General features: G+C 52.0%; 3 protein-coding genes across 8 annotated transcripts in view; all 3 read right to left on the bottom strand.

Moving 5' to 3' along the window:
- Nucleotides 1-10,903, bottom strand: part of Ehbp1l1 (EH domain binding protein 1 like 1) — an 18,287-nt gene extending 7,384 nt beyond the window's left edge. For 2 of the 6 annotated variants that reach the window (XM_023710510.1, XM_023710509.1), the window contains exons 1-13: nt 10,480-10,903; nt 7,701-7,758; nt 7,424-7,519; nt 6,945-6,998; nt 6,680-6,858; nt 6,462-6,604; nt 5,935-5,970; nt 5,778-5,843; nt 5,542-5,692; nt 2,877-5,394; nt 2,266-2,423; nt 2,133-2,181; nt 1,100-1,753 (exon numbers count right to left, since the gene is read on the bottom strand). In XM_023710510.1, the coding sequence (XP_023566278.1) occupies nt 1,100-1,753; nt 2,133-2,181; nt 2,266-2,423; nt 2,877-5,394; nt 5,542-5,692; nt 5,778-5,843; nt 5,935-5,970; nt 6,462-6,604; nt 6,680-6,858; nt 6,945-6,998; nt 7,424-7,519; nt 7,701-7,758; nt 10,480-10,583 (4,266 nt within the window). In that variant the 5' untranslated portion in view covers nt 10,584-10,903. The remainder of the gene's footprint in view (nt 1-1,099; nt 1,754-2,132; nt 2,182-2,265; nt 2,424-2,876; nt 5,395-5,541; nt 5,693-5,777; nt 5,844-5,934; nt 5,971-6,461; nt 6,605-6,679; nt 6,859-6,944; nt 6,999-7,423; nt 7,520-7,700; nt 7,759-10,479) is intronic. The other 4 variants (XM_023710512.1, XM_023710511.1, XM_004627362.2 and 1 more) reach the window with 4 other exon arrangements.
- Nucleotides 10,904-12,625: 1,722 nt separating this feature from the next.
- On the bottom strand, nt 12,626-14,903 carry Fam89b (family with sequence similarity 89 member B). The gene is made up of 2 exons (XM_004627234.3): nt 13,836-14,903; nt 12,626-13,441 (listed from the first exon to the last, which is right to left on the bottom strand). The coding sequence occupies exons 1-2, from the start codon at nt 14,124-14,126 to the stop codon at nt 13,163-13,165; spliced, it is 570 nt and encodes a 189-aa protein (XP_004627291.1). The 5' UTR covers nt 14,127-14,903; the 3' UTR covers nt 12,626-13,162.
- Sssca1 (Sjogren syndrome/scleroderma autoantigen 1) lies at nt 14,900-16,203 on the bottom strand. Its single transcript, XM_004627237.3, has 4 exons — nt 16,108-16,203; nt 15,864-16,015; nt 15,649-15,733; nt 14,900-15,266 (listed from the first exon to the last, which is right to left on the bottom strand). The coding sequence occupies exons 1-4, from the start codon at nt 16,124-16,126 to the stop codon at nt 14,923-14,925; spliced, it is 600 nt and encodes a 199-aa protein (XP_004627294.1). The 5' UTR covers nt 16,127-16,203; the 3' UTR covers nt 14,900-14,922.
- Nucleotides 16,204-24,063: the final 7,860 nt, after the last annotated feature.

A 24,063-nucleotide genomic window follows, 5' to 3' on the forward strand; every position in this document is an offset into this window, starting at 1 on the left:
CACACACACACACACACACACACACACACAAATAAAAATTAAAAAAAAAGAAAGAAAGAAAATCCATCCCCCTTAAACCAGCCTGAAGGCCAATGCTTCCTCTGGAAAAATCTTTCCCAATTTACCCTTTCCCTTCCTCCAAACAGAGGCACTATCACAGGAGGACGGGGCAGCCACATAGCAGCCTGAGAGGGACATCCCTGCTGTCCTAGACCACAGCTAGAAAGCCCCTGGCACTGACTTTTTTTTTTGATACAGGATCTTACTATGTAGCTCAGGCCGGCCTCTACCTCACCCAGCTGCCCTCTAATGAGACTCCTGCCTCAGTCCCAAGTGCGGAGACACCGCAACTATATGGCCTGGACCATCGGTGCTGTGAGGCCTTGAGTGAGTCCCTGTTCTCTCCAGGGTCATCTCCTTTTCAGGACAGTGACAGAACACCCTGGAAGGCAGACCTAAGACCTCAAATGAACAGGGGTGGGGACGCAGGCCTCAACAGGGTCTCTAACCTCCAACTTCCTATTATACGAAAAGCAGAAGCTGTACACAGTGGCACATGCCTATAATCCCAGCACCCTGAGAGACCAAGGCAAGAGGATCCAGCCTAGCCTGGGGCAATTTAGACACTAAGAGAAACCCTGTCTCAAAGTAAAAAATTAGAAAGGGCTGGGGGTGCAACTCAGTAAGTAAAAAAGCCCTGGACCTAATCCCCAGTGGAAGGAAGGAAAAAAAAAAAGGAAGGAAGGAAGGACGGTAGGGAGGAAGGGAGGAAAGAAAGAGAAGGGGAGGTCAGGCATGGGGGCCCAGATATAATTCCAGTACTCAAGAGGCTGAGGCAGGGGAAAAACCACTAGAAAATATTCCATGCTGGCAGCAGAGTCCAGGTCTTCTCTGGGCCTGGCAGCTCTTGGCTGGAACACTGCGCCAAGGTTCACCTTCACAGCCACAGCACCAGGGTCCCTCCAAGCTGAAAGCACCTTCCTGTATTTAGCTACGTCTCCCTGTTCTTAAGCTTCCAGCTCTGTCCTTGGGGACACATGACCCTTCTCTGTGCGTGGTTCCCTGCTACCCAGCCTCAGAGCTGTAGAAAGGCACTTACCGTTGTAGCAGCTCCCAAGTCTGACTCATCCACAGAAAAGGAGCTGCTGCTGCGCAGCCTTGAGCGCCTCTTCTTCAGCAAATCGGCGTCGCGCACGTGGGAGAAGGAACCGTGCGCACGAGGCGGTGGCACGGGGCCAGCCTCCCCATTGACCGAAGCCTGTCGCAGTCTCACACAACCCCCGCCTGTAGTTGCCCCAGTCCCATTCACCAGCCCCTCTGCTGGGGGAACTGGAGCTATGGATGATGGGGCTGAGGGGACATTGGCCAGGGCTCCTGGGGGACTTGCTTCTCCTACAGCCTTAGCCTCACCATCCTTGGGGGTGCAGCCTGTGTCTGAGCCCACAGGCTCTGTGATGGGTTCTGTGTGGCTCACCACTTCCTTGGGCATCTCAGGCCCATGCTCACGCAGCCGCTGAGCCAAGTCACCCGCATCCAGCTCATCGGGCAGGCTTGGCATAGTGCTGCTCACACGGTACGTGCCGCTGCCATCGCCACCCTTCAGCTGCACAAGCTGCAGTTCTTGGCCAGTGCAGAAAGCGCGGATCTGGCATAGGTATGTCATGACGATGAGTTTGTCGGGGACTGACAGCAGCACCATGTCTGCAGGCTCCAGCAGCCTTGACACACCCAGAGCTGCAAAACCATCGAAGGCCTGGGAAAGGTGTGCATGGTGTCAGCAGCGACGACATGTGTCACCTTCAACGACATGTGTCACCCTCAACGCAGGGGTCACACAGACTAGCACACCAGGGTTTACCTCATGACCTTTCAGACCCCTCCTCCCACCCCACAGAGGGAAATCTAGCAAGGGTGTGCCCTCCTATTACCTAGCAACAGCACACCACCACCCACCCCATTACCAGCTGATGGGTTTGGAAAAACTATCTAGGGGCAATATACTTTTTTAAGTGCCAATACAATACTAAGAAAAACAAACTATTGAATGACTAAGTAAAACCTACAAAATCCATTGCTAGGTTCCCCTTCTCAAGCTGCAGCCTCTTCCTAGCCCTGACACCCTCCCGCCTCACCTGCTTGTTGTTCTGCTTGATGTTGAGTGGATCAAGGGAGGCATAGTCACTGCAGAGAGAGCACCAGTCAGGGGCTGGACCCACAGTGCCCTCCACCCTGCTCCTCATATACCCCACCCCACTGGCAACTCACATCTTGTCCGGATAGAATCGGTGTAGGATGGCACAGAAGGCCAGGCCATTGCGCCAGGATGTGGTGAAGTTGGTGATTCGGACACCACGGTAGCCAGTGGTGACCTCCTGACACCACTCCAGTAGGGACTGGCTGGAGCTGACCAGGGCAGGTGGTGCCTAGGGATACAGGGATGAGTTTAGGGGATGTGTTCCTAGGACCTAAGTCCACTGCCCCTTGAGGAAGCTCAGGCCTGCCACAAAAGTCTCAGCTGTGAGTTTTCAGAAGTCACCAGAGACCACTGGCCAGAGCTAAGGGTTTCTAGCTCAGGAGTTATCCGCCAAGGTCATCTAAAAGGTCAGCAGCCCCCAGCAAGATCAGAGGTCACCAGCAGCCACACTTCAGGGTCAGTCCAGAAAATCAGCTTAGGGGTATCTAGTTCCATGCAGCCCAGCCCAGGGAAGGTGGGAGAGCCAGGGAACCCTGATGAAATGGGATGAGGGGCTCTTTGCAGCTGAGCCCCCCATCTCACAGCATCTCAGTCTCAGACAGATCCATGAAGAGCTGACATTAGCGCAGCCCCAGGTTAGGGGGAAGAAGCAGGCTGAGCCCTCAGCAGTTCCCATCCCTACCTGGCTGCCCGGCAGCCTCCTGTCCTCTTCAGGCTCCTCTGGGGAAGAGGCCCCTGAGGGCCTGGGCACCCCAGCCCCTGCCCTACTGGCCACCTGTGCCTCAGTCAGGCCTGCCTCTGGAACGCCTCCCTCAGCTTCTTTCCCCTTCTTGGTTCCCAAGGCTTCCTGGGCCTCAAAAATACACTGAATCTCTATAGGCCCCAAAACTGCTATTTCGGCTCTCTGGGTCCCCCGAACCTCAGATCTGGCTTCTGATACCTCCAAAACCCTAGCTTCTGCTTCCTGGACCCTCAAAACTTTAGTCTCTGCTCCACATACTCCTGGAACCTCTGTTTCTACTTCCTGGCATTCTAAAACTCTTTGCTTTGTGACTGGGACCTTTAAAGCCTCATAAATGAGGGCTCCCCCAACTCTAGTCTCTGCTTCCTGGACCCCCAGAGTCTCAACGTCTGCCTCCTCAGACTCCACAACTGTAGTTTCTATCTTTGGTGTCTGAACTACCTCAGCCTCTGGCCCTGGGATCCCTGAATTCTTAACTGCTACCTCCTGGGTCCTCACTATCTCACCTTGTGCTGTCCTGATTTCCACCTCTGGCTTTTGGGCCTCTGATTTCTCCAACTCTGCTTTCTCAGCTTCTATCCCTGGAACCCCTAAATCCCCTATCTCTTGGGTCCCCAATAGCTCAGTTTCTACTCTCTCAGTTTCCATCATTGAAGCCTCTGAAGTTCCTACCTCTATCTCCAGGGTCCCAGGCTCCTCAGCTTCTGTTGTTCCAGTCTCTAACTCTGAGGTCCCCAAAACCCCAACCTTTGTCTTATAGCTCTCCAGTGTCTCAGACTCCACCACCCAAGCTTCTACGCCTAGAATCCCTGAGCCCTCAGTTCCTGACTCCTGTGTTTCCAGTATATCAGCCTCTTCCTCACCAGTCTTTTTCTCTGGTACCCCAGAATCTTCTACCTGTATATTCTGGGACCCTACTATCTCAGCTTCTATCTTTAAGACTGTGGAACCCTCAGATAACCTTTGAGTCCCCAACATCTCAGACTCTACTATCCTGGTCTTTGTCCCAAGAACTTTCAAATCCTCATCTACTTCTTTCTGGATCTTCAATATTTCAGACTCTGCCATTCCAGCCTCTGTCCCTGGCATCCCTGGAACCCCTACCTCTACCTCCAGGTCCCCCAACAACTCAGACTCTGCCATCTCAGCTTCTACCCCTGGAACCCCTAACCCCTCAGAGGCTATATCCTGGGTTCCCAATATTTCAGCTTCTGCATCCCCACCCTCTGTCTCTGGTACCTCAGAACCTCTTACATCTGTTTTCTTGGCCCCCAATAGCTCAGTCTCTACTACCGTAGTTTTTGTCCTCAGAACTTCTGAACCTCCAGCCTCTATTTTCTGGGTCCCCATCACTTCAGAGCTTGCTAGCTCAGTCTCTCTTCCCACCACCCCTGGAACCCCTGTCTCCTGGGCCCCCAGGACCTCCAGCTCCACTGGCCTAGAAGCCTCTGACTCCAGGACCCCTGATCCTGCTGTCTTTGTCTCCTGGGCCCCCAATATCTCAGTGTCTGTTGCCCTACTCTGTATCTCTGAGAACCCTGATCCCCCTGCTTCTGTCTCCTGTGCACCCAATACCTCCCACTCTGCCTGTTCAGTCTCTGCTTCCAGGACCCTTGACTTCTCAGCTTCCATGTTCCAGATTGTCAGATCCCTAGGTCTTGCCCCTTGTTCAACTGATGGGGCCCCCTCAAACCTGCTCACCTGGGGGCTTGGGCTTGCTGGTCCGGCAGAAGGGCCCTGCTCCAGACCTGTCCTCCCAATACCAGAGGCTCTGTCCCTCATCTCCACATCCTTTGTCTCCTGGCCTGCAGCATCCCTAGCCCTGCTGTGATCACAGAGATACCCAGAATATCCTGCAGGCTCTGCTGGAGATGAGTTCAGCCCTGTGGGATGCTCTTCCTGCATCAGGACTCCTATCTTCCCCTGAGAGCCCCTCGGAGGTGCCTGAGGAGTCACCCTGAATTTTGCCTCAGGCAGAAGCCCTACAGTCTCTGGTTCCACAGTAGCCACAGGTCTCTGCTCTGCTTCAAAGTCTCTACTTTGAAGTACTCTGATAGTCTCAGGAATCTTTTGAGTCTCTCCAGCTGTGCACCCTGACTTCTTGGTGAGCACCTCTTCAAACCCTGCCCCTCGCTCACTGTCTGTCCCCGGAATCTCTGGCCTGCCCCCAGTCACCCTTTCTTCAGCTTTGGGTCTCTGCCCTCCCAGGGGGTCTTTGGAGTCCATATGCTCAGTGTCCAAGTCATGCCTGGCTCCCTGGGTTTCTGTCTCTTCCTGGGGACTTGTCCAGGCCTCAGTATCCCCAGATGAACCCATTCCTACTGAGAGAGCCTCTGAGGCATTGGCACTGGGGACCTGGTTTCCCTCTTGGAGGACTGGGGGCTGGGGGGCATCGGAGCCTTTCCGGAGCCGAGGGGCTGGGGTGGGGGCCATGTCCTGGCTTGGCTGCCTGGAAGACCTAAGAAGAGAACACAAGAGAATGTTGGGAGGGGGCTTCTGCACACCTCCACCCCTCCTCTTTGGATTCTTGGTGTACTGTGAGGCAGTCGGAAGGGGGAGAACAACTCCTAACAGTGGCAAGGCTGGAGCTGGTTCTCTGTCTCACCTTGCCTCTGGTGGGGTTCCTGGGGGCCGCCCCACCTGGCCCCCGGCTATAGTAACTGGTTCTGATCCCTGGCCCCGGGAGGCTCTGGCTGGGGGCACAGGGCCACTCACAGGGGCTGGGCTGGAATCCTCAGTTTTAGTAGGGCTGGCATCTGGGGAGGAAAAGAGAAGGAACTAAGATCTGGGTTCTGTGACCTCAGTTCTGGTCCTCACCTAGAACCCCACCCCAGGCCTCACCTGCCTGCCTGGAGTGTACTTGGACCTCATCTTCTTCACAAAGGGTCTTCAGCTCCCGAGAAGGATCTGAGGAGGGAATTACAAGGGGCAGCATCAGCTCTGGGCAAAACCCTGCAGGTTAGCCCCTCCACACATACAACTAGAGTCCAAGGCCTACCTGGGAAATGCCCCAGCCTCAAGGCACTGCCCAGGCCTGGAGAAGGGAGAGAACCACAGTTGGGTGGTGGGGATAGATAAGAGAGAGACAGATAGAACATGAACAGAGAGAGACAGACACAGACAAAAAGCCTTAATAAGCAGCTGGGAGGAAGAGGACACCAGTGGGGAGGGCAGGTATGGAGGGAAGAGAAAGGAGGAATTGGACTGCAGCTGTCCTGGCCTTGTCACCCAGTTTCTCAGTTCATATATAGGTCAGGCAGGGGTCCACGGAGGCGGGAGGGGTACACAGGGGCTTGGAGAGGTGGTAGGAACCCATTTTACAGATTCAGCAAGGACTGAAGCCACCAGGACCACAGACAAAGTTGGGGCAACTGGGGGGTGCTGGGGAGATTGATACTGCTGGGCAGTGATAAACTCTCATTACTGGGGGTACATAGCTGGCCTGCACCCAGCACAGCCAGTGGCTTGTGCCTCCCACACCTCCTCAGCCCAGCAGTCTTAACCCACAGCAGGCTGGGGACCCACCTGGCTGGGGGCCTCGAGCCCAGGCCTCAGGGGCCCCTGGGACATTAGCCTCATCCTCATCACTCTCAGCAAAGTCCTCCAAGTTTCCCACATCACTCGGTTTCACGCTCATGAGGCTGGCAAGACTCTGCATGTCATCATCCCTGGGGGTCAGAGGTCAGGGATGAGGGCTGGAGTTAGAGATTATAGGACAGAGATGAGGGCAGGTGGGCACTCACGTGGCTCGGCCCTCCCGCAGCAGCACCCCGGACAGAGTGAGGCTCAGCTCAGCATGCACCACCTTCACCGACTTGGGCTTCAGCCGCAGCCGCAGCGGAACTTGGGCTGGCACAGGCCCTGCATGGTGGGCCAGGTCCACCTCAGCCATGGCCAGCACCTTCCGCTGCCCCTTGGACTCCTGAGGACAAGGAGGGGACACAATGAGGGGCATCACATTGGCTTGAAGTCCCTGAGATCCCAGGTCCTGCCCATGCTGGCACTCACATTTTCAATAATGAATGTCCACTCTTTGGCCTCATAGCGGTCCACATGGGGGTCCTGGGGAGAGAGGCCAGGTGAGTGCAGGGTTGTGAGGAGGGCAGTGCAGGGAGAAGGGCCTGTGCTAACTGAGAAGGTGCCCCAGCCTCTGAGCTGCCTCTTCAACTGCAGGTGCTGGGGAAATGCTGCCTCCTCCGAGAAGCCTCCAGGGATGCTCATGCTTGGTATGCCTCCCCTGAAACTCTTGTTCTCATCCCTCTCCTTTCCTATTTGGATAAACAGGGGCCAGGGATATAGCTCCGCGGCATAAGTGCTTGTTTGGCAAGCGCAAAGTCCTGATTTCCATCTCTGGTACCAAAAACAAAAAAAGTTACCCCCTATTTTTTTAACCCCCTATTTGGATAAACAATCCACCAGGACACTGTTTCACTGCCCCATGCAATCACTTGACCATTCCCATCCACATCAGAGAGAAAGAGACTTACTCTGTACAGGGTCACGGAGATATCGACGTTCTCAGGCACCATCCATACCACAGTGCCCCGGTATGGGTTCTGGATGCCTGGCTGCCAGCTGTGGGCCTGCAACAGGCACTCTTAAGTCCTCGCCCAAGGCTTAATCTTCCCTCCCTCACCCCCATTTCCTTGTCTCCAACCTTGCCCCATCTTCCTCTTCCCTGGTACATTCTGTCCTGTCAGCATTTCCCTTAGGCCCCCTTAGGCACCATCCCAATCTGGACCCCCAGTTGCCATCCTCCTCTACCTTAGAGCAGACGCGTCTGTTCCGCCGGGTCCACACTACCACCAGCTTGTCTGGCTGCCTGGGGAGGGGGCCAATGGGGATGGTGTGGGGGTGGCACTCAGTCAGGTTCCCCCAGATTCCCCACCCCCTCTTCCCTTCTCTCCCCAGCTCCTGAAGGGTCTTCCTTCTGACCCTGGCCCCATCCCTCTGGGTAGTCTCTTATCTTGGGTAACAGGGTACAGGGTGGGGCTGCTAAGACAGGGTGGGGCTGAGGTAAAGGGCAAAGGCCTGGACAACATGGGCCAGCAAGGATGGTAAAGGAACACAGTGCACAGAGAGAGCTGGAGACTGAAGACAGACAACAGACATATACTCAGACTTGGGAAGAAAAAGCACTTAGAGGTTCACTTGCTTGCAAACTGTTTGCAGTGTGCCACTATAAACCCAACCCAGTGTGGGGGACACAGCAGAAAAAAGAGAGGCAACACCTTTCTAGCGTTGACGGCCAGGGAGCTGGAGAGAGAGAGCCTGGTCAAAAAGAAAGCAAATTCTCAGGCTAACTTGGGGGCTCCTGAGGGAGATGAGGGGATAAGCAGCAGAGCAGGGGCTAAGGGATGGGTTACAGGAGGGAAGAAAGAGGGCTCCAGGCAGAGGGAAGAGACACAAGGCCAGCCAGCATATGCTTAGATCTCCACACGGAGGCCTGCTGTGCCAGCAGTCCTCTGCTAGCCTCAAGGCCCACAAGGCGTGTTAACCAGAAGTCCTGTTCCCCAGAACCTAGATTTTTTTTTTTTTTTTTTTTTTTTGCGGAACCCGAGATTGAACTCAGGCCCTTGCCCTTGCCAGGGAAGCGCTTATTCCACTGAGCCATCTCCCCTCCTAAAGTTTATGTTGGCTCTTTTTTTTTTTTTTTTTTTTGGCGGAACCAGGGATTGAACTCAGGCCCCTGTGCTTGCTAGAAAAGCGCTTATTCCACTGAGCCAGCTCCCTGGCCCCCAGAACCTAGAGACGTGGACCAGAGCTTTGCAGGGAGATGATGATAATAAGAGCCCAGAGGAAATCCAGAAGGATTTCTAGTTGGTAGATGACATCCAAACTGAACAGCATGTGCATGGCAGATTCCAAGGAAAGGCAGAGATACACCGAGGCAGACAAAGTAAGAGGAGAGAGAATGCAGCACAGGGCCTAGGGCCAAATACAGAGGTGATGTGGCCTGCCCCAGCAGTCTCCACCACTACTGCCCCCATGGGGATGGTGAAGGGGTCAGCCAGTCAAAGGCAACACAGACACCCTCCTCACCTGTTCCCAGCCCCCTGCTGGGATGCTTAGGTCTGCCCACCTCTTTACCCCTCCAGAGGCCAAGCCAAGGTAACTGGCTCTCCAGTTAATCCTGGAGGGTCCCGGGCCCCAGAGAGATGCCAGATAGGGTTGCATAGCTGAGCCTTGAGCCTTCTGGCCCAGAGCTAAGCTCCCTCCCCCAACCCCAAACTGCAGGGCTAGGGCTGAGCAAGAATTGCCAGGGGGCCTTCCCAGAAAGAGGAAGCGCACAAGGGGTGCCTTCAGAGGGTTGGGCCTGGCTGGGCAGCCTGACTCAGGCCAGACACGCCCCCTGGGAGAGCTATGACCTGGGCAGGAACAGCTTCCTAGCCTGGACTCCAGGCTAAGAAGCCAGAAGGCCCTATCCCACTGCCTGTGACTCAGCTGTGCTGACACTGCCTGCACCCTAGGCCTGTTCTCCAGGACCGTGCCAGTGCCCCCTAGCCTCTCCCAGGACGCTGGGGACAGATCCCAGAGGCCAAGATTCAAGTGTCAGCTCTGCATGGTTACCCCAGCCAGCCCGTCCTCTCTGGGTCTCAGCCAAGTAGCTGGCTCAGTGTAAGCAAGATCAGGGACATGGTTGCAGCTCTAGGAGGCCCTCCTCCCCTCACTCTCTTCCCTGTGGACCCCAGGCTCCCTTCCTGGGCCAGCCATTCCCCTAGGGAAACTAAATTTAGGCCAGCCTGGTGGTTGAGGCCCCCACAGCTGTCCCCTAATCCACTAAAGGAAGCTGACACCAGTGAGCACATATATTTAGGGTGTGACGCAGGGGCCCAGCAGCTGCGGAGGGGGCATGTGAACCAGATGCCCCTGGGCTGTTTGTCTCTCCTTTCGTGTCACCCCCTCACTCTACTGCCTTGCCGTGGACAAGCCCTCTTCTCTTGGACCCACAACCTCCTAGGTTCTCTGGCTCCTTTAAATCACTCCCCCTTCCCTCCTCATTTCTCCAAGAGCTCAGTTTCCCCTTTTAAGGACATGGTGGAGACGTTTCCAGCCTCCTAGCCCTGGCTCTGGTTGAAGGAGAGGGTTATCCTCTAGCCAACAAGAGGGCAGGGGGAAGAGGGCAGACAACTTTGTTTTAAAGTGAGCTAATGTGTACGAAGTTTCTGCCTCAGCTCTGACCACATGTATACCTCAAAACTTGTTACCCATTCCAGGTCCACCCTGCAACCACCTCCCTGGCCCAAGACATTCAAGTTCCCTCCTTCAGACCTGACCATAGCTAAAAAAATCTGGACATAGATTCTCAGGCCCAAAAGCTCTCACCTCCATCCCTGGAAGCCTCCCCACACCCCAGCCCAGGGAATCCTGAAAGTTGCAAGGAACTTCAGAGTCCTCCTTCTTGGGACACATGGGCTCAAGCCAGAGCAAGGAGGAGGAGGGGATCCTGACCACAGGCTGGGGTGGGAGATGTTTCTCAGGCTGAGAAGGCAGAATGGGGTCCCTGGTAATCTGGGGAATCCCCCTCAGCCCTTCCACTTACCATTTCTTGGTGCACTCCAACACCAGCTCATGGTAACAGGCCACGAACTGGAATTTAGCGGCCCGCTTGCCCACACGCTGCAGGCGCTTCCACACTGTGGTCATGGCCCCCGCTGCTCCCGCGGGCCCCTTCCTAGACCCGTGGTTCCCGCTGACTAAGGAGTGCCGGCCTGACAGGGGTCTCCATGGCCTCTAGAGCTTCTATCCGCTGTACTGTCCTGTCCGCCCCGTCCGTGCCGAGGTGTCTGGGACTCCGATTTAAGGTCGCGGTCGCCTGATGCCGCCGCTGGGGCTCGCAGGATAATCCGGCCGCAGTCTCGGCGTCGTTCCGGGCACCTAGGGCTGCCCCAACAGCATAGAGGCGAGCGCGCGGTTTCCTGGAGCCGCACCCCCGTCGGAAGGCAGGCGGGGCCCCGGCGCACAGCGGGGCAGGGGCGGGGCCGCCTGGCTTCCGGGGCCTCCCGCTGCTACCGAAGTCCTGTGGCCAGCTCCCAGCCGCAGGCCGGTGGGCGCTCGAGGCGGAGGCGGGACTCGCAGGCCCAGAAAGAGGGCAACTGGTTGCTTGGCGCCGCCTGTAGCCCGGGCCGCCTCCCTTCCTGTCTCTTACATACTCGTGATCCCATTGCACAGGCTAGGACAAGAGAGGCTAAGAAGGGAAAGGAACTTGCTTAGGGTCCTCCTAAATATCTGCCCCAGAGCTAAGTGTGCTCAACAAGGGCGTCTGACTTCTGCTGCCACCCATGTCGGAATCATAGAAAAAAGAGCAGTCACGGACCACCTCGGGTAGCACTACCTGTAACAACCCCAAGCCCCACGACTGCGCTTGCCAGGCAGGCACTGTGCCTCGGCTGAGCTGATTTAAAAACTGTTAAATGGGGATAATTACAGTCCTGTCCATTACAGTCACTGAGAGAAAGCAAAAGTCTGGCTGATTTTGCCCAGTCTCCTTGCATGGAATCCCTTAAGGCCTGTGTGCACGCGTGTCTATTTACTCTCCTACCCTGGGAAGCCTGCCTGGGAGGGTGTTGGCCGCTGCTTTAACACCTAGATTAGAGCCTTATCGCCTACCCACCTGCTGCACAAGGCAATGAACATCTGCAGGTGTCAAACTCAGAGTCAGACTCTACCCTGGGGCAACACTTAGTTAGTTCCCTCCTGAGTTTGCGTTTTGCAAGCTTTATCAATTGACCTCAGTCCTGTGCTTGGTAAGAACTTGAACTGGGAGCTGGGGAGATGACTCAGTAGAATAAGTGCTTCCCTGGCAAGTGCAAGGGCCTGAGTTCAATTCCCGGTTCCGCAAAAAAAAAAAAAAACAAAAACAAAAAAAACTTGTACTGTATTTGAACAGGACCTCTGGTCTGCCTGGAGTGCGACATCTCCAGAAGAAAAGTGATTGACTACTGTGTGTCTGAATGTGCAAGGTCTCGAACATGCAGGCATCTTCTGGCTAACTTGACACGCAGCTTGACTCCTAGAACCAGTGGTATAGTCCTTGGAAATGTCTCCTCCGTGGAAGCCCTTTACTACAACCTATGGGGGGGGGGGCTGATATGAGACTAAGTTCGAAATAGGGGTGTCTCAATCATTCTTTGCCGCCTCTGAGTCTCTAGCACCCAAGTCCAGGCCCTATGCCTTCCCAGGCTTGCCTGGCCTGTGCGAAGTCATAACTGCATCCCTTCTGCCTCTGAAGCTCTTTCCTTCCATCCTGGACCCTAGGGTCCTTGGCCCTTCCTGGAGGTGCCTTCCCCTTTCCCGCTGAAGGGCCCCTAGGTCTGAGGGCTGGCTCCGGCCCACCCATTTCCTGTGCCGCCCGAACTCCACCCCCACTCGAGGGGAAAAGTTTCGCTCAAGATGGGTGGCTCCTTCACCTTCCTTCCCGACCGGCCAGAAAAGCCCAAAGTGAGTGGGAAGGGGGCTGGGCTCTCAGGCCACCACTGCGAGGGGAAGTGACTCGACCGCAGTCACAGCTGCAGAGCCAGCGGGGAACGCTCTCAAACCCCACCCCGGGTGAGAAAATTCTCATCCCGCCCTTGCTAAAGGCCTTTATTTTGGGTCTTAGGCGCCACCTGCCGGCGAAGCGAGGCCCGCAATTGCCAGAAACCGCTATACTGTATTCCCGCCCCCAGAGTAAGGCAGTCAGAACACAATAATGCCGAGAATATTTATTTACACGCCCAGAAGGCTGCTCCTAAACTTAAATATCCAGCATGGAGTCCCAGCCTTTTACTGCCTGGCAAAGTGCAGGCGTGGCTCCTGGAGTCCTTATCCAGGACGCTGGAACCCAGGGATGGAGGTGAGAGGCCCCTGAGCCAGGAGCTGCCAAGAGCAGCAAAAGGTAGAAAAACAAATGGGAGCCAGACATTCATCTCAGTCCCAGAAATACCAAGGGGACTGCAAGACGCTGTGAGCCCCACTGCCAGACTATGGGTGGCCATGCTGGAGGTGCACATGTGGGAGAGAAGTGGAGGCCCACCACCATGGAAGAGGCTGCAACCTGGGAGCCCACCCAGTGGCAGCTAAGCAGGAGGGGGGCTGCCAGTCTTGCCTGAGAAGCACACGCCTTGCCCTCCTGAAAGGTAAGGTGAGGTGGTACCGGTGGAAGAGCAGGCACTGTAGTCTGAAGATTACTAAAAGGGTGAGTTTTGAGCCTTTTGCTTGGGTGCATCCCCACCAACTCCAGCTCTTCAGAGGCTGATGTGAAAGGCGTCCTGCAGCCACTGGTCACGGGCATTGTGTGTCTGGGGTACAGTGAGGGGTGGTGGGTCTGGGGGCAGGCTGGCATCAGGCGGCTCATCGTCATCAGATAGGCCAGCGTCAGGTGGGTAAGAGCTGTCCGAGTGCAGGGAGGACGACAGGTCCTGGCATAAGCTCAGGTCTTGGCACAGATGCTTGTAGTCCTGGATTGACTCGTACAAGCCCCACAACTGGCACAGCAGGGACATGTCCAGCTGCCGAAGACCCACCTGCAGACAACTGACAGTAGGTTGGAGTAGGGGTCCTGCCACCCCCAATCCACCCTTTTGGAATCCCAATCCCCCAACCCAGGCCACAATTTTCTTGCATCTTTCTAAACGAAAGTTTCCGGGACAACAAAAAATACTGCAAGATGTGAAACTTCAGTCACTAAGCCTTCCTACCTGTAAAATGGGGTAACACCCCCCCCACTCAGTGGGATGAGCTGAGCATGAATAAAAAATAAAAACATGCATGTAAACTCCTGCCATGCGCTGCTGTTTCTAATTGCAGGAACAAAACCCCTGACTCAGGAGCCTCGGAGACAGGCCCGCATCCTGGTCCCGAGCCTCTGCGCTCCGCCCAGCCACAGCCCCTCCCGCAGAAGTCCCCGCCCCAACTCACCATCTCCTTGCGCAGCGCGGCCAGAGCCGAGTCGAGGTTGACTGGCCGACGAGGGCCGGCGGTAGGTCCGGAGCTGGCAGAACCCGCGGCGTGACGGGGCCCATCCGGGGCGCGCGCGGCGCGGCTCAGCTCGTCGTGGATGCGGCTGCGCTGGCTGTAGACGCGTTCCAGTTCCCGCCACGAACCCCCACTCGCGTTGAGGAGGCCGCTGAGGCCGCGCGGCAACGGTGGGAGCCCGGCCAGGGCGCAACCCACGCTGCCTGGCACCTCGGCCGAGGGCAGTCCGTTCATGGCCCGGCCGGCGCGGAGGGAAACACTGCCTCCCTGTTTGCGACACTCCGCCCAGGGTTCCACCCGGGCCGCCTCCCGGAGGGCTCCGCCGGCCGAGCCAACCGCCGCCCGCAGGCCCGGCTTTGTTCTTTCCCCAGCTCCTCGGACTCCGCCTTGGCCCCGCCTCCCGCGTAGGCGGGGCCTCCCTTAAACCGGCCACTGCGGCCCGCGTCGCGCCCCCAAAGACTGGAAGCCGGGAAAGGAGTTCGCGAAAGAGGCAAAAAGGGCAGACATGGTTCCCTAGCGGTTCTTTTTACTGTCCCATCCCATATACAATTTACTATACGATTACCCTCCCTAACGATCTAAAAGTGAGGGTCAGGGGACTGGAGCAGGTCCACACTAGACTTAACCTGCAATGTTGGGGTCCCCACAACCCCGTCAGTGTGTGAGTGCCTGGGGTGGGCATGAGGTGGGAAGGGTGACAGAATGCTCATGGGTGGGAGGGAAAAGGTCAGGAATGACTGACATTCGAGAAACGGCCAGGGGCGAGCCCTCTTCTACCTGAGAAAGCTATGGTCTCTTCCTCAGAAAGGGAGTATTACCCAGTCCTCTTAACTACCCCTCATTCTGATGGCAGAAACTGAGCAGAAATAAGCTCATCTTTCAGAGCATCAGGAAGAATAGATGTGGAATTGTCAAAGGCCCAAATTAAGAAAGCAAGTAGAACTGGGGCTGGCATGCACTCAATCAAGAAAGGTACAAAGCACACAGAAGAACAGCTGTTTTTCCACAGGATTTTTCAGAGGGAGGGGTGTTAGTGTTGCAGCTGCTTCAGGCTGTGCAGGGCCTCAGCACAGGCCCGAATAAGGCCACACAGCTGGATGCTAGTCTCCAGGGAGGCACTTGAGCCCAGCTCAGCTGAGGCCCAGGTCAGCTTCTGTAGAAGGGCTGTCTGTGTGCAAGCCACTGCGTCTGCATCTGGAGGCATAGCAGGAGGGGGTGGCCCCTGAGCTGCCTTCAACCCTGCTGCAGCTCCCTCACAGTGCTCCGGCCGGGGTACTGGGGGCTGAGCTGTGAGCCGAGAGCCTAAGGGCGGCTCTGTGGCAGAGGCGAGCTGGTGCTCCCGAGCTTGGGAGAGGGCAGCCTGGGCATTCAGTGCTAAAAGGAGAAAATGGGTGCAATAGTGAGCCCTGAGTCATCACCTCTTCATTTCTTTGTTTTCTGTGCCTCTTATCAAGTCAGTCATTCAGTTTCTACCTTTACAGAGGTGGGAATGGAACTCGGATCTAACTAATCCTATGCAAGCACCCTACCAGTGAGCTACACCCCCAGTCCCAATCCGTTAGCTTTATCTCCCCATCAAGAGTGTCTGATGGACCTCAGACTCCCCAGTGTTGGGAACAGCAGGTTTTTAGTGGTCTTAGGAAAATATCTTACTTCTGGCCCCACCTATACCACCCACTGTCACTCGCAGGCCTATAGTTCCTGGGCATTCATTCACACCTCGCAGCTCCTCCAACGGGCAAACCTAGCCCCTCACCCGGATTATCTTTATCCACGTCTGAATCAAGCTCCTGACAAGCCACGCAGTAGATTTTCCGCTGTTTGTCTTGGAGGAGGATTGTCTGCGGACCAGAAAGACACGGGGCACGGATGAGACGCAGGTTAATGGGGTCTAGAGGGGAGAACTGAGAAAAAGCCATGCAGCCTGGCCCACAGCCCCATTCCCCGCCATTCGCTCAAGTCTCTCCTCACCCCGCAGTCCGCGCACGTCTCGCCCAGCATGCGGTAACCACGCAGTAGATAATCGCCCATGAGCCGGGATATGCGATCCTGTCGCTCTCGTCGCGCCTGCAGCACCTTCGTCTCCGCCTCAGTCGGGGGCTCCCAGGAGAAATCGTCGACTTCTGGGGAAGAGAGACACAAAGGACTGTTGCCTTGCCGAGCAAGCTGCTTCCCGTGCCCCTCAGCCACACGACGTGGCGGCCCAATGCCTCACCTGCACCGTTCAAGGCCATGTTGCCGTTGTCGCTGAAGAGTTCAACCGGAAGTGATGCACAGACAGCGCGCCCTGGCTGCAGCTCCGCCCCTTCCATCCGGGCCGGTTGTGAGGGCGGAAGTGAAGTATACTGAGACCTCAGCTCGCTTTGCCCGGAGTGGGGCGTGTCTGCTGTACGCTTGACCCAGCCCCAGAGCCGGATCCCGGTGCTGGAGTCTGGTGGAAGGCCTCTTTGGAGTGGAGGGGTGTTTTCGTTGTATCTCTTCTTTACTGTGTTTCGCCGCGGATGCAGGGGGCTACTTGGTTAGAGAAGTCTCTGCTGACCTCTACAATTCCTTGGGTTTCCTTTTCCGTACACGCCAAGCCGTAGTGCCGGCGGGGCGGAGGTGTTATTACAACCATAGTAACAGATGGCACTTTGGAATCAAGTTGAGCCTCCTCAGGCCACATTTCTCTCTTGCACTAGCAAGCCAAGCCAGGAAGAGGTTATTGTCATTCTGCCCATTTCAAGATCCTCCCCTTCAAGGGGAGATAGCTCAGTGGAATAAGTGCTTGTCTGGCAAGTCCAAGGTCCTGAAAAAAAAAAAAAAAAAAAAAAATCTTCCCCTTCTGTATTTCTGGAAACCCAGTCTGTCCATCCCCCCACCAGGAACATTTTTTTTTTTTCTTTTTCTTTTGGATTTTGATTTGGTTTGTTGTAGTTTGCTTTTTGTCTTTGATACAGGCCCTATGTAAGCCCAGGCTGGCCTCAAATTCGCAGGGATCCTCCTACCTCAGCCTCCCAAGTGCTGCTGTCTATTGCTGCTGCTGCTGCTGCTGCTGCTGCCTCCACTTCCTCTTCCTCTTCCGCTTCTTTCTTCTTTTTCTTTTCTTTCTTTCTTTCTTTTTTTTTTTTTATACTTAAAGCCCTCAAAAAGTTTACCAACTGAAGCCAGAACCCCATATACTCTCAATGGCCTTCTTTGAATGGGCAGAACTTGCTTTTTCTTTTTTTTAAGTGTATTGGTACTTTTTTTTTTTTTTTTCCTCAGAACCGGGGATTGAAATCATGCCCTTGTACTTGCCAGGCAAGTGCCTAATCTACTGAGCTATCTCCCCGGCCCCGTAGATTTTAGGTATACATAATGATCACATTCATCATAGGGAGTTTATACCTGTAAATGATGTATCTTTGTTTTCTTCAATTAGATTTTATTGATACATTTTAGATATACATAGTGATCAAATTTGTCATGAGAATTTGTACCTACATGATAATCTCAATTCTTTTCCCCATTCCTCTACCTGCCCTTCAGTACCTCTTCCTCTCCTTATTTATAGGTTTTTGTTGTTGTTGGGTTTTTTTGTTTGTTTGGTTGGGGGGGGGGTTGGCAGAACTGGGGATTCAATGCAGGCCCTTGCACTTGCCAGGAAAGAGCTTATTCCACGGAACCATCTCCCCAGCCCCTATTTACAGGCTTGTTTCCATTTTTTTCTTTTCTCATTTTCTTTTCCCCTCCTTTTCCCCGTCCCCCTCCCTAATATCCCTTCCCATTTGAACATTTTCTTCACATTTCACAATATCTATTGTACTTTTTTATTTTTTGAACACAGGGTCTCACTATGCAGTTCAGGCTGGACTTGAACTCATTTTGTAGCCCAGACTGGCCTCAAATTCACAAGGATCCTCCTGCCTTGGCCTCCCAACTGTTGGGATTACAGGTATGCACTACCATGCTTAGCTAATATTATATATGAATATATATATATATATATATATATATATATATAGTGTGTGTGTGTGTGTGTGTGTGTGTGTAGGAGTCACTTCCAGGTCCTCGTCTCTGTCCAAGAAACTAGTATTTGTAATCCCAAAGTTATGTTATTGGAATCCCATCAAATTAATCCCAATGTACCACTCCCAGTGCAACCCCTTAGTAAAGACACTAAAACATATTTATAATTATTGGGGAGCCAAGGGGCCCTAAGTCCAGTCACAAAGATGGCTTTCTGGAACCAAGAGGCTGACCCAGGGCCTCACCGGGTTTTATTCAGTGGAGGAGGAGGAATGACTGAGAATTGTGGGAAGTAGGTGAGTACTGTGAGCTGAGCTAGGTAGGGGGCCTACATTTACCTCTGCCATATGCAGAGAGGATATGCAGAGACCGTAATCTTCATTATACTATTTTTTTTTAACTTTTTTTTTTGAACTTTATTTATTTATTTGTGTGTGTGTGTGTGGCCAGCTCAGCCCACCAGGGGGCAGGGCTGGCTGGCATGTGGTGCTGGGGGATTGAACCATGGTCCCTGTGCTTTGCTAAGCTTGTTCTAAGTAGGTGCTTTAGACCACTGAGCCATCTCACCAGCCCCCTTCATTATACTATTATGCCATAGAGATAGCATCTAATGTTTTGGGGGGTCTGGTGCTTCAGCTTTGATGTAGTCTTTCAAGCCCCAGGAAGTCATAGCCTCTATCTCAAGGCTCCATCCCAGCTGGTGGTGCAGAGCATTAGCTCTTTCATCCTGTCTTGACCTGGCCCACGTTAAAGAGCAGCAGAGGAGCCGGGGAGATGGCTCCGTGGAATAAGCACTTCCATGGCAAGCACAAGAGCCTGAGTTCAATCCCTGGTTCTGCCACAAAAAAAAAAAAAAGCAGCAAGTGTAGGTTACCAGGGAAACATGCACACCACCTTCAAAGACTGTCACCAGCGCCTCAGCTAGACCAATACACATTGCTCAAGGCCAACTGAAGGATAAACAGAAGTCCTAGTCAGCTCTGTACATAACAATATGAGGAAATAGGGTCAGGCTCAGTCAAAATGGAGACAGTCACTCTTCTTTCAAGGAGAGCTGTGTATTAGCTATTTTATATTTTTACCTTGACAGAAAGTCACCTGGCTGGCATCCAGTTTACATTCCTGCTGCCTCAGCCCCGTAAACAACAGGGATTAGGATTAAAGGCATGTGCTGCCACACCTGACTTGGATTATCTTTTCTTTTTATTTTCTCTTATTTATTTTTAATAGTAGAAAAGCTTTATTAAAGGTAGGAAAAACTGGGCATGGTGGTTCTTGCCTATAATCCCGGGACATGAGAAGCTGAAGCGATAGGATTGCCATGAGTTTAAGGCCAGCCTGGACTACATAGTGAGTTCAAGAATATCCTGATTGCACAATGAGACCTTGTCTCAAAAAATGAAAGAAAAGGGGCTGGGAAGATAGCTCAATAGAATAAGCGCTTGCCTGGCAAGCACAAGGTCTTGAGTTCAATCCCCAGTTCTGCAACCAAAAAAAAAAAAAAAGAGAGAGAGAGAAAGAGAGAGAGGAGAGAGACAGGGAGGGAGAGAGAGAGAAAGGAAGGAAGGAAAGAAGAAGAGGCTCTACAGAGTGAATTATAGGGCAAGTAAAACTAAGGAAAGAAGTATATCTACAACTGGGGATATGGTTCAGTGGCATGCGTTTGCCTGGCAAGTGCAAGGTACCAAGTTCGAAAAAAAAAAAAAAAAGTATACCTACAGTGTGAGGGCGGGCTACTATGCAAGACTGAACACACAGTGATTATTTATTTATTTATTTATTTATTTATTTTGGTACTGGAGATTTGAATCCAGGTCTTGCACATGCTAATTGAACACTTTACCACTGAGTGACATCCATAGGCCTTTTTATTTTAATTATGTCTGTCCAGGTTGGTCTCAAACTTATGAACCTTCTGCCTCAGCCTCTGACTAATTGGGATTACAGGCATTCATCACCTTGCCTAGTCCTGAACTATCTTTTCAAGGATGTTTGTGTAGTGAACAAATAAATACCTTGGACTGCCAAGATATTTCCCTCTAGAACGAAGGACAGGCATCCTCATTACCCATTGTAAAAGCTGGGTTCAGCAGGGCGTGGTGGTGCATGTCTTTAATTCTGGCACTCAGAAGCTGAGGCAGGAGGATCAGAAATTCCAGCATACCTCCAGGCAACTTAGTGAGACTTTTTCAAAAAAGACAAAGTGCTGGGGATCTAGCTTAGTGCAAAGGCTTAGATTCAGTGTCCAGTATCACATGCAAAAAGGTTTGTTTTTCTATTTTATAATCCAGCTGGTCATGTGTGTGGCATGGATGTGCGTCTATGTGTGTTGCCTTCATTAAACTTGAAGAGGGACCAGCCCCATAGCTCAGTGGATTAAAGCGTCTGCCCTGAGACTGGGCATGCTGGTGCACACCTGTAATCCCAGCGCTTGGGAAGCTAAAAACAGGAGAACCGCTATGAGTTAGATCTATGTAGTGAGGTCTTGTAGACCCTGTAGATCCTGTACCAAATACATAAAAATAAATAAGTCAAAAAACAAATGAACAAATTTGAAAAGGAAGTGACATTAATATTCATTTTCATGTTACTTACTGGGCGATAATAATGTTATCCTGACGCGGAAGTTTTGTATCTTTTGTCAGCACCTATGATTTTTTTTTTTTTTTTTTTTTTTTTTTTGTGGAACCAGGGATTGAACTCAGGCCCTTGCCCTTGCCAGGGAAGCAGTTATTCCACTGAGCCATCTCCCCTGCCCAAAATGGCAGAAGGATTTTTTTTTGGTGGGGAGGAGCCACTCAGGATGCCTTCAAGGAAGGTCTGGTTTGGCTTAAGGATGAGGGGATTGAACCACAGCATCCTGAGCCTGACTGCTTTGTTTCAGCAGGCATTTAAACACCTGAGCTAATAGGCAGGCCCCCTGCACCTATGAATTTCTGTTAGTCTGCCTTGTTGGTTGAAAAGAGTAAAAGGGTAAGAAGTAGAGCACATGTTTAATATACTCAAAACCCTAGTTTTAATCTATGGCACCATAAAAAAGTAGAATAAAATCTGAGACCCTTTATAATTTTGAGTTTTGGCAGCGAGGGTGGGATGTTGACAGAGATCTCTCCTTTATTTCCCTTTGTTTGTTTTGATAGTGGTGATTGTATCAGGGTACCAAGAATTAAACTCAGGGCCTCACCAATTGTAGACCAGAACTGTACCTTCCCTGAGCTACACTTCCAGCACTTGAGGCATCTTTTGGTAAGAAAAAAGGCAAAGATATCATGACCTGATGAACAGGTTTTGAAGAGAGGCCAGGGAATTAGTAGCACACATACTGGCCAAATAGTATGACCAGCCAAGCAATAAATAATCTTCAACTTTGTGTTCATAAGTAGGAATTAGAAAGGTACCTGTGAGCCAAGTACCAAAAACTGGGCTCAAAGTCACCTGCCAAATATTCCTCTGGTCGGGTCTGGGTGTTTGTGGGTAGAGCAAGGGAGGACAGTTCTCAGGCTGCCTCAGTGAATATTATGGTTTGTGTCTAGTTGTCCCCCAAAGCCTCATGTAGTTATGGGGTGGGCTTCTAGAGTATGTGATTAATTCATGAGCCAGTGCCAGGATTATGAGTATAAAAACTGCTGGCTACACCCAGCCTGGGGCAGATAGCCTAAATGCAACTTAAGTTAGGAAGAGAGGCTTGCTCTCTGCCACTACTCTTCCCTTTTGTTTGTTTGTGTGTTGTTTTGTTTGTTTGTTTGGTGGAACCAGGGATTGAACTCAGACCCTTGTACTTGCCAGGCAAGTGCTTATTCTACTGAGCCACCTCCCCGGCCCCTGCTCTTCCCTTTTGGCTCTTGATGTTTTGCTGTTTTCCACCACCATGAACAGCTGCCCTCTGTCATGTAGCACTCTGACTTGGAGCCAGCCGAGTATGGACTGAAACCTCAAACTGTGAACTAAATAAACCTTTCCTTCCTTAATTTTGGGTGTTGGGTATTTTGTCCCAGCAACAAGAAAAAAGTAACTAAGATTGCAATTAAGTGTATTGCAATTAAGTGTAACATGTAGTGCTAAGACTCATCTTGGAAATGCAAACACTCACACAGCCCATTCAGGCATCATTTACAGAGCTACACACACACACACACACACACACACACACACACACACACACACACACAGCACAATGGAAGGAAATTTACTACTATGGTGAAAACCATTTTACTATATGGGTAAAAACTGGATAAATCATGAGAACTCAGGCCTCCAGCTTGGGATCTGAGGGCTGTGACTCTGGGTAAAGAAGGCCAGCTCAGCCTTCCTGTCATGCCAGGTAACATCCAGTCCAAGACTACGGCAAAGGAGTCTAGGAGCTTTTTCTTCCAATGAGCCCTGGCTGCTATAAAAACCCACTGGTGGGGCTGGGGAGATGGCTCAGTGGAATAAACACTTCCCTGGCAAGCACAGGGCCTGAGTTCAATCCCTGGTTCTGCTAAAATAAAATAAAATTAAAATAAAAAATAAAAACCCACTGGAAGGGAGCTGTCTCCCTGAAGGTTTCCCCAAGGCCCCAGTGTGTAACTCCAGCACTTGGGAGGCTGAGGCAGCAAGACCACTGCAAGTTCAGGGCCAGCCTGGGCTACAGAGTGAGTTTGAAGACAGCCTGAACTTCATAGTAAAACTCTGTCTGAAAAAGACACACACAAATCAATATTAAAATAATCATCAAATTGCAAATAAATAAATAAAGTTAATTAAAAAAAAAAAGACACACACACACACACACACAAATTTCCCTGAGACAGATTCCCACAGGAAACCAGAGAGATAAGGCACTGGTTACCCTTTCAGCTTTTCTTTTTTTTTTTTCTTTCTTTTTTTTTTTTTTTGCAGAACCAAGGATTGAACTCAGGCCCTTGCACTTGCCAGGGAAGCACTTATTCCACTGAGCCATCTTCCTGGCTCCTCTTTCAGTTTTTCTGTCCTAGTTTACGTTTAGAAGATTGATAAAGATAACCCATTGGAAAATGAGAAAATAACCCAAAGAAAAAAAATTTTTTTTCGGAACCAGGTATTGAACTCATGGGAAGCACTTATTCCACTGAGCCATCTCTCCAGCCCTGCCCCCCAAAAATTTAGGTAAATCTTTATGATTAACTCCACACTCCAGCAACTCTCCAGCCTTGTATTAAAACCAGTTTAAAAGCTTGGGGGCTGGTGAGATGGCTCAGTGGTCTAAAGCATCTACTTAGAACAAGCTTAACAAAGCACAGGGACCTCGGTTCAATCCCCCAGCACCACATGCCAGCCAGCCCCAACCCCTGGTGGGCTGAGCTGGCCACACACACACACACACACACACACACACAAATAAATAAAAATTTTAAAAAAAGAAAAGCTAAGGGATTTTTATTATAACAATGAGACAAAAATATCCTGTAATAATTTGGTCTCTTTTAGTGCTGCCTAGATAGCTCAGCAGACTAAAGCTCCTACTTAAGCATATGCGGCCCTGGGCTCCGCCCCTGGGGTGTACTGAGAAGGCAACTAAGACTGGCGTGGTGGCACATGCCTGTAATCCCAGCCCTTGGAAGGCTGAAAACAGGAGGATCACTAGAGTCTGATCTGTGTAGTGAGACTCTTTAGAACCTGTCCTAAATACATTTTAAAAAAAGAAAGAAAGAAAATAAGAAGTTAGGTTGTCAACTTGAGATCTTTTTTCCATGTTCAAACACTAACATCTATAATTTTTCTTTTTTTCTTTTTTTTTTTTCAGAACTGGGGATTGAACTCAGACCCTTGCACTTGCCAGGGAAGTGCTTATTCCACTGAGCCATCTCCCCGGCCCCCTATAATTTTTCTTACTACATAGATCGGACTCATAGTGATTCTCCTGTTTTTAGTCCCAAGTGCAGGCCACCACGCCCAGTCTCAATCACTGTCTCAGCATGCCTGGAGAGGGAGCCAGCAAAGCATGCTGGTGCTTGAACCCTTGGTTGCTGCACTGTGCCTAAGCAGGCACTTTAATCCACTGAGCTCTCTGGCCAGCCTTTTCTTTGTTTTTTTGAGACAGGGTTTTGCTATGTAGCTCAGGTTGGCCTTGAACTCATTGTATAGTCCAGGTTGGCCTCAAACTCACAGTAATCTATCTTCCTGCCTCAGCCTCCGGAGTGCTGCAATTAAGACATACATC

The sequence above is a fragment of the Octodon degus genome, unplaced genomic scaffold, assembly GCF_000260255.1.
Source record: "Octodon degus isolate 3935 unplaced genomic scaffold, OctDeg1.0 scaffold00018, whole genome shotgun sequence".
Taxonomy (NCBI): Eukaryota; Metazoa; Chordata; class Mammalia; order Rodentia; family Octodontidae; genus Octodon; species Octodon degus.